General features: G+C 34.3%; 1 protein-coding gene across 1 annotated transcript; it reads right to left on the bottom strand.

Moving 5' to 3' along the window:
* Positions 1-5,965: 5,965 nt before the first annotated feature.
* LOC131639713 (autophagy-related protein 101-like) lies at positions 5,966-9,499 on the bottom strand. The gene is made up of 7 exons (XM_058910184.1): positions 9,309-9,499; positions 9,198-9,234; positions 9,019-9,104; positions 8,802-8,897; positions 8,467-8,629; positions 8,172-8,337; positions 5,966-6,387 (listed from the first exon to the last, which is right to left on the bottom strand). Exons 1-7 carry the CDS (start codon positions 9,339-9,341, stop codon positions 6,312-6,314), a joined length of 657 nt encoding a protein of 218 aa, XP_058766167.1. The 5' UTR covers positions 9,342-9,499; the 3' UTR covers positions 5,966-6,311.
* Positions 9,500-9,712: the final 213 nt, after the last annotated feature.

Raw genomic sequence — 9,712 nt, 5'->3', positions numbered from 1 at the left:
ACTATTGTAATAATCTATAAAAATTAGAAAAATATATGTGACCTAACATGGATGGGTTGGAAAAGAACCATAGATGTCCATTTGAATGAGTTCAAAACTTTGGAGGAAAATAGTTTTATTGTTATGAAAGGGCAATCTTTTATGCTTGGCACAAAAGAAAGTATCATAAGAAATATATATTTTTTAAATTATACAAATGAAAAACGTTATTGATGTGAATCATAGTCTCATGTGAGGGATGGTCAAATCTTTTAAAATTTAATTTTGAAAAGTCCAATAAAAGTGCATACATGTTTACTAAATTTTAAAAAATAAACTGTAGAAGAAAATGTTGAGATGGTTAACAGGATATTTCGAGAAATCTAGGAAAGCCAAGTTGATTTTCCAAATAATTTTTTAAAACCAGTAGTTTATATTTCTTCATTTTTTCTACAGTGAGGACCATAGGATTATACGGGATGATTACTTCAAGGCAACGTGACTGGTAAGTGGTTTTTGCATCGCTTTTTATTACTGGTTTTGCTTGATTGTTTTATCGTTTTATTCCGTTTTGCTTTCTTTTTTCGACTTTTATGCTTTGGTTGTCTGTTTTCAATGTTTTCTAGATCCTAATAAGTATATGGGCGAGAGTGTAGCAAAAGTGCAAGGAATTACGAAAGTCAGAGAAAAGTGCGAGTCAATAGCTAGGAGGCTACTACGGGCACCTGTAGCACCTGCTACGGGCCGCAGATGCAGGTCCAAAATCTTCCTCTCTAGTTGCAAAAGCCAACGCATTGGGCAGTGGCCTACTACGGGCCGTTGCAGGCAGGCGTGTTTTCATTCGCTTCATTCCTTTTTCGTCAAGATCTAATTAGCTGGACCGATTTTGTTTAACTTTAAGTTTAGGATATGTTTGGATGGATTTTTGATTCTATTTAAGATCATAAGTTGTGAGAGAAAAGACATCCAGTTTTTATTCTAGCCTTTACTTTCACGCTCTGTAACGCAAGTCTTCATTTGAGCACTGGATCAAGCTTATTTTATTAATTTAGGTTTTATTTATCATTGCTTTACTATTATTTATCATGTTTTCTGCGATGAATATTGTGTCTGTTGAGCTATTATTCACCATGAGTGAGTAGTTCTTTAGGGACTAAGGGTCATGAATCTTATCTACCAACTATTTGTATGATTTATCACGAATCTATTACGAGGATTCAATTGCTTTTATTTAAAACCTGAGTTTTCCATTCAAACCTTGTTACAAAAGTAAAAGTGATCTCAAGAATTCACCATGGGGTATGTGTGAACACCCGATAACGGATTTTTTAAAAATCAAGTTCGAGGCCACGAAAGGGTTCGAATAAGATTGAGAATTGTCTCATTTTTAATAGTTGTGCAATAGTAACGATATTTGACGAATAATTCTCCGCGGGCGAAAGCCAACGAGCAACTTATTCGCCAAAGGTAGGATAATACGCTTGTGAAAGCAGGTATTGTCCATAATGATCTATTTTTCAATAATTTGCATTGAAATTCTCATAATAGAAGTGATTTCAATCATACGAAGACAACCCTATGTCTTGTTTGTTCCATTTAAGTTATTTTCTAAAAGTTCTTATTATGTAAGCTATTTTTTCACCTAAGTGCCTTTTCACTTAAGTCGCTCTTAAAATCCAATTATTCGGTCACTCTAGATTTACATCGATAGAATAGAATTTACTACTCAAACATTGGTCATTGTAGTTCGATAACTTTTTACTACTTCACATTAGTCATACACTTGCGGCGTGTCGGTGACCGAGTTTCAACGAGGGCTCGTTCGAGGGTCGATGACATCAAGAATTTGCATAACTAAGCAGGGAAAGTAGCCTCGATCAATTCTTACACTAGGAGAATGGCTAAGAAGGCTCGCATACCCCATAATATCTTATGTATAAGAGCTAGCGTTGATGTATGGGTCAGAGTTATTGTTAATGAGACCGATGTAGTGGTTGCAGAAAATGTCCAGACAACAGTTAAAGATGTGGAAGGTCAATATGACAGGAAGATAGTGGCCGAGACAGAGGTGGTCCATCATACAGAGACTAAGGCCTTGGCTGATATGCAAGTGACTCCTCAGCCTGATACGGAGATGAATCCTCCGGTGGATACAAATGCTACTGCTTCATTGAATATGGAGACTCCTGCTATGGGTGATAAGGAGGTTACTCCTCTGGATGATATAGAGGTGACTATTATAGCTTCAACGGAGTCGTTTGTACACATTAATGGAGAGTTTCCTATAGGGCCCCGATGACCGTTGTGTGCTCACCGAATTTTCCGTTCATGTGGCATTGATATTAAGGCAGGGATATATATATATATATATATATATATATATATATATATATATATATATATATATATATATATGTGTGTGTGTGTGTGTGTGTGTGTGTGTGTGTGTGTGTGTGTGTGTGTGTGTGAGTGTGTTATGTTGAACTTTTTATTTATTTATTATTGGTATGTTAAAAATAATTGATGCTTTTTACTTAGTTTGTTATAGGATTGTTTAGTGTTGAAGGTGCATAACTACAAGGTGAAGTTGAGGAAGTTCTAAGATGTCCTGATGCCTTGGGAGGACAGAAAGATTTTTGATAATTGCGGTCTCTTTTCATTAGTGGAGTGTTCGCTGACTATGCTCAACGTGGTATTATTGTCAGCATTTATTGAGTGATGGCATAAGGAGACATCTTCATTTCATATTCCATTTGGTTAGATAGCGATTAATTTGGATGATGTTGCATCCCTGTCCCTTCTCACCTGCCAAGTAGTTTCTTCACCGCTTGTCTCATTATCTAGGAGCTTGCATGTGTTATTGTTATACGTGACTTGGGGGTTACTGAAGCGCAAGTGAGTGATGAGTTTAAGGATAATAGGAGTTCTCGCTTTCGCCTATCTTAGCTCCAAAATAGGTATGCAGAGCTAATGCGGCAGTTTATGTACGAGGCAACCGCTAGGGTATACATGCTACATCTTGTAGGATGTATTATCTTAGCGGATAAGTCTCATGTTTACATCGATGTGAGGTACATGTAATTTTTTAGTAACCTTAACCTTGTTAGCTAGGCATGAGGGTGTGTCGCATTGACTGTTCTATATGATGCACTTAGAGAGATGGCTATCTTTGAGACGAGGCACCTTGCCGATTATATGAGTATATATCAGTTATAATAATTTATTATTCTTATTAATTTAATTCTTATTTATGACATTTGTTGATTTGCCTATGTTATTCTGCATTGTTGGATATATAAGCATTTCCCCTTTATTTGTGACAGGCGGGTTACTCCGACCATTGCTGGCTCTACACGAGCCAAGAGATGGAAGGCCAAGAATTCACACCCGGCCGGTCTTATGGGGTACACGAGGAGGATTGATGCGCTGACTATAGACGATGTCATCTAGACACCCTACAAAGACCATAAAGTGCATCAAGAGGTGGATGGCATTTCCATTTTTCTGGTTATCGCCGATGGAAGACCTTAATTGATAGACACTTACCTGAGAGGTGTCTGCGCTAGTTTGGGTATGTGCAAGACATCCCACGACTAGTCCTCGTTGTTCCAACTAAGGACATTTATAAATGGTTTGTGGGTAACGTTGTCAGCTCTTCCCGTGCAATTACAGATCCAGTAGTGGAAACTTAGTTCCCTGCGCAGTGTGTGGATGGTTACTTAGAGTAGTACCTTACTTTATCACATCCTCGCTTCATCGCACCAGTTGAGCATGCAGGTGATTAGGGACATTCTAATAGTCTGCCGCCGCCTCCACCTAATGTGGTTGACCAGCAGCATCTGTAGTTAATAGCATTCATTGTGGATAACCTTATGGGTTTGGTAAACCCAGTTGGTAATGTTTATACTTTTCCATCACAGGCAGCACACATATATCATAAGGGACCTGAGTAGTTTTATTATTTTTTGTATTATTCGTATATTATTTGTATTATTAATCAGACATCTGATCTGCACAGTTTATTATATAACGCATTATCGTTTTCATTATTGCAGGATTAAAATAACTTAACAAAACAATAAATAACAAAACCTATAGACTACTAAATGATTCTGGACATTTCAACATCTTGATTATATCGTCCAAAGATCTAGCAAATGTCATATCAAACTGGATCGGTCCCTTTGTTTGACTATAGTGATATGTTCTCGACATAACCTTCAAATCTTCATCATTCTTCCGCTCAATGTTGTTGTATTTCACATTTCTTTCAATATCAATCTATGGTGCACGAAACTCAATCTTACCCACCTTTCTGTTTTTGGTGTGGGATAACATATTATCCAATAAGGATCTCAGAACAACAAGACTGTTGGTGTCCTTAGGTAGCCAAAAATCAACACAAGGTGTGACACAAGGTTTCACACCGTTGAAGAACATAACTAACATAAAAGAATATTGAGACATTCTAAAATGTTCTTTAACAACACATGATCCATATTTCTACAAGTTTGGATCCATTATAAACCACACACAACTGTTGATGCAATCACAATTGTACATAATTGTCAGTAAAATCTCGATATTTGAAATTTACACGGCCGAATTTTTTCTAGCCCATCAAAAAGTTTGGTAAATCCATGTTTAGGGGTGTAAGCGGATCAGAAAAAACCAATTAAACCGACAATCCAAATCAAACCAAACCGAAATAAAACCGATTGTTTATGGTTTGGTTCTAAAACTGAACCGAACCAATAAAAATCGATGTAGTTTGGTTCGGTTCTCGGTTTTAATTTTTAGGAACCGCCAAACCGATGAACCGAACCAATAGAAATAATTACGCTCTAAATTCTTTATTCCACCTTTCATTAAGCTCAAATTTTGTACCTTTCCAACTATTCTCCATCTTTGTTTTTACTTTCTCCCTTTAAGCAAAACACACATTTACCCTTTAAGCAAAACACACATTTAGAACTAAACTCCAAAACATATAAAGTAAAAATCATACGTCACAAACACTTACTTTCACTAAACTACTTCTCTAGTTGTCTATCTCAAATGTTACTCTCACTATCGCCACTATGATATGTTGTGGTATCCTTCTCCGAGTTCAAATTCTCTTTGTTAATTTTCATATTTGTTTTTACCTTTCTGATTTCTTCTTCAACAAAACTCCTTCTAGTCTTGTTACACAATAGTTTTTTTTGTATATTTAAGGCAGAAACATGTTAATTGATGTGTGTTTTTCTGTGTTCTATTTGTTAAACTTTCAAATCTATTTCAAACATTTTGATGTCAAGATTCAACTTTTATAGTGAATTTATGTCATTATCCAATGAAAGTATGTCATTGTTTCATATATGAATTAAGCACAACTTGTAAGTTCTTTGAAAAATTAGAGCATGAAATAAATGACATGAAATGTATTATTTTAAAAAATACTAGCATAAAATATACCGAAAAATATAATATTGGAAAATACATTGATGAATATAATGTTTGAAAAAAATATTAAAAACCGATCAACCGAACTAACCCAAATCGAACCAAACCGATTAGTTTGGTTTGGTTCCATTTTTGAAAAATGTTAAAAACCGAACCAAACCAAACCGATGAAGATATTATTGGTTCGGACCTTTTTTTGACCAAAAACCGGTCCAAACCGATCCGATTACACCCCTATCCATGTTTTTAAAACCAATGATTTTACACTATTGGATATTTCAGCAATTTGGAAAAATCCGATAATCTATGGTGATTTAAAAAAAATCCATATGTTTTTCCACGCATCAGTTTTTATAAAAAAAATAAATAAATGCATATTGAATTTTTAGAATACACTATCCTAATCTTACCGAAAATTTAACTTACACTACTGGATTTTTTTAATAAAAAATTGACAAAATAATAGTAATAACGATCATTTATAAATAAAATAATAAAGGGAAATAGTGATATTAAAAGTACACGCATGCTAAATCATAGATATTTAAAATATCAATAAATAACTTCATCACTTCCCTAACTATTAACTTTCGTCGTATAAACTATTTCTCACCAGAGAGCGTAGATGATGTAAGTTTCTTGAGAAGTTGATTGGGAGATTCATAAAAATAGTGGCTTAGAATTGTGCAAGTGGGATTTACAAATTCAAGTAAAATATATACATTAAAGTAAATGACTAGAAACAGTCAGAACCAATGAACTCTGGTAGAATCAATTCTGATAGAAAAATCAATTGTCAAAATCAATTCTATACTTTTAAAATCACTTTTGTTTCTACCAAGTGAAACCAGACATACACTAAGTCTCATAAACTTCGACTCTGAATATCAACTTAGCATTGTTGGATGCCCAGTCTGTAGCATTCTCTTGATAATGTCCATACCAAATGCAGAATCAGATGAACTGGTCAAAAACAGCAGATTAGTAACTTGGCAGCTTCAGCAAAATTAAAGAGAATTACATGAAACTAAAACACATCATGCAAGGTTCCAAGGATAGAAATTTTCATCCAATAAAGATATTCTCAAAATCTCAGTTTTATGCGACAATTGCAGCTTATATTGGCCAGTCAATGCCAAAATGAGAAGCTGAAAAAGTAGACTGCAATATAATAAGTTAAATTTTGATAATGTGTTTTCTTTTCCAAAAGAGTTATTTATTGTATCCCAGAGATCACTCGAGCTTAACTGGCTGGCTCTTCAGCCAAGCATGTTCCAGGAACCAGGGCATATAATACAATTCTTTTGTAGAGATCCTAATAAACACATCCAACTTGTTAATTTACTGAATCTTTTGCAATGGCTCGACATGTCTGTAATTAACATGTGAGAACAGAATAGGAGAGAATAAAGGTCTCGAAGACTATGATTGGCAATACCTATCCTACTACGAGTCTAAGAGAGATGGGATCACAACGCTGTACAAGCATAACATTGTTTAAATAATGTACTCCCTCTGGTCCTTATTATAAGAGAAAATTCACTTTTTAGATTCATTCATTGATCAATGTATCTGGTCCATATATAGACCAAATACATTAATCATTCCATGAATCTAAAAAGTGAATTTTCTCTTATAATAAAGACCAGAGGGAGTACTACTTTACTGCATCTTGATGTGTTATGATTCATCAGATACATTAATCAATAAATGAATCTAAAAAGTGAATTTTCTCTTATAATAAAGACTAGAGGGAGTACTACTTTACTGCATCTTGATGTGTTATGATTCCTCACAAAAGGATCAGAAAACAAGGGAACCAATAGTTGAGTGGGAATTCTGATCACAGTGTAATTTGTATGATTAAAAAATTCTTACAATTACAACCAATGGGTAACCCTGACGGATTCCTCCAAGATTAGGCGTGTTGTGGTGTCCAACATGCGTTTGTATTCGACATTTGTATGACACTCGTACAACACATGTCAAAAAACTCAATCAAGTGTTTGTTTTGCTTTGTCACTCTTCGAATCAGTGTCGGACACCCGTATGACACTCATACGACACTATCAGACAATTCAAACAAGTGTCTTAAAAAATTTGTTTTTTCTTAGCTTCGTGACACCTTTATACATTTCTTGGACAAATCTTAAATACATTTAAAAGGATTAAAGATGTGTGAATCAGTATTGATCAACTTAAAGACATTAAATTCAAATTTAATAATTGCTCATTTGAATTTCTCATACATTTAGTTCAAAGACTAATCTTTCTTGTAAGTTATCACTGACACTTCTCTATCTTATTGGACTGCTAATATGACTAAACCGCACTAGGTAAGTTATCACATCTAAAATTCTACTTAACTGCTCATTTGATTTTCTCTCATACACACACTTCAAAAACTAACCTTTCTTGTAAGTACACTAAGACACCTTAGCATTCTCATATGCACTACACTTTTAATTTGATTTGTGCTTGAGTTCGGTAGAATTCTACTTTATGTTTGATTGAAAATCACGATCACAAGCAATTTGTTCATCCATCTTGGATCCTATGTCTAATCTTCAAACATGGGTCAAGTGATACCATAATTATATAACTTGTATGATGTTACACTTAAACTTCACCTTTAAAGGCAACATCACATCACAATTACAATCAAGATCCAACAAAGCAGAACAACCATTCGGAATCAAAGAGATGTATAATCACAAAGGATATATTAGAAAGTATACACAGCTCACCTAGGTATTGTAATTTCATAGGGAAACGAAATTGCACCCTCCAAATTAGGTATTGGTGGAACATGATCCTTTTTCTCATTGACAAATTTAATTATTTGAAACAAAACATCGCGTAGCGATACTTCAAGTGCTGCACTCCGAGCATTTCTATCCTCCAACGCTCCCTCTACTCATGATAAGTATGCAATAGAGACAAATAAACAAATAACGAGTAAGGGAGTCAGACTGACTAATCGTACAATACAAGTGAAATATGAAAGAGATTTTGTTCATCAAACACGGAAAGCAACTATACCTCTGGGATCAGCCACTTTAGAGTGATGAGACTTGCTTGAATGCGATTTCAGATGTTGGGCTACATTCAGATTAATATACCATTGCTCCCAATACAAACGCTCAATCCTGTTACTGAACCAAGATGCCTGTTTGTTTTTAACCTCATAGAAAGATAAGCATATCTGCATCATTAAATACAGAGTCCTATAAAAAACTTGATTACAGTTGCAACAAAAGCAACTTATTTCACATCAACATCTCCAAAAGTGTATTAGGCAAATAATTATCATCACAATGAAACAAATCGCAACAAGTAAAGCCAATAACAGGATCCTCCACAAGCAAATAGCTAACCTGACTCTTTTTGTTTGGATGTTTCTCCACCCAACATATAAACTGCTCAATTTTCTCTTCTATTTTCATTTCGACCTCGACCTCTCCACATTGAACCTACACAATAAAAAAACTTAGCACAAATCATTAAAAAAAAGTGGAAATTCAAATGTTATCTATATGATTAAAGCATCCATGATCATGACAGAAACAACAAAAATTGAAATAAAAAACGTACATAAGTAATGTCAAAGAGTTCCAAGTCTACATCTTTAGGACGCACAAGACCTAACGCCCGATGAAAAATGATCGTGTGCAATATGCCTATAACACCGTTACTCAAAGCAATCAATTAATCTTCATCCAATTCAAAAATCAAACAAAAACAACAACAGTGATAGTTATGGAAAAACTTACATCGCAAAACTTCGCGTATCTCAAAGTGTTCGATTTCCTGCATAATAGAAGAAATTGAAATTAGATTAAGGAGAGGTGCGAATAGTAGAGGAAGAAGAGATAGAGGATTACGAGTTCGTTGAGGTGGAAAACTTCACAGTTCATGATTGGATGAAATGAAACCCTAGTTTGTTTGGGGAAGAAGAGAAGAAGGGGGAATAGCGTGAAGTGTTTTGAAGAAGCAATCGATTACTTGTTTGTATTCGCAATCAGAGGGAGTGGAGAGTAGAAACGAGGGGAGATGGGTTTCTTTTTGTGCATATAGTTATTGTTATTGCTCTCTTCATTATAGAATAAAATAATAAAATAATATCTCCTACAAATTTTATTATATTAAAAAGAGTATTGATATTTAGTAGAAGAAAAAATATAAAAATTGTATGTGTTACTATTTTAAAGATAAATTTTAAATTGATTTTAAATTTTTTTTTAATAAGAATTATGGGATGATAGTGTTAATGAATCGTTGAAATTTA

Source organism: Vicia villosa, linkage group LG1, assembly GCF_029867415.1.
Source record: "Vicia villosa cultivar HV-30 ecotype Madison, WI linkage group LG1, Vvil1.0, whole genome shotgun sequence".
NCBI classification, from domain to species: domain Eukaryota; kingdom Viridiplantae; phylum Streptophyta; class Magnoliopsida; order Fabales; family Fabaceae; genus Vicia; species Vicia villosa.
The sequence above is the reverse complement of the archived record's forward strand: the minus strand, read 5'-3'. Positions and strand labels throughout refer to the sequence as shown.

Coding starts and splice junctions, on each gene's coding strand:
- LOC131639713 (XM_058910184.1), bottom strand. CDS start 9,341: ATGAACTGTGAAGTTTTCCACCTCAACGAACTC. Junction 8,630..8,801: donor ATCCAAACAAAAAGAGTCAG/GTTAGCTATTTG, acceptor TTAATGATGCAG/ATATGCTTATCTTTCTATGA. Junction 8,338..8,466: donor TAAAGTGGCTGATCCCAGAG/GTATAGTTGCTT, acceptor TATCATGAGTAG/AGGGAGCGTTGGAGGATAGA.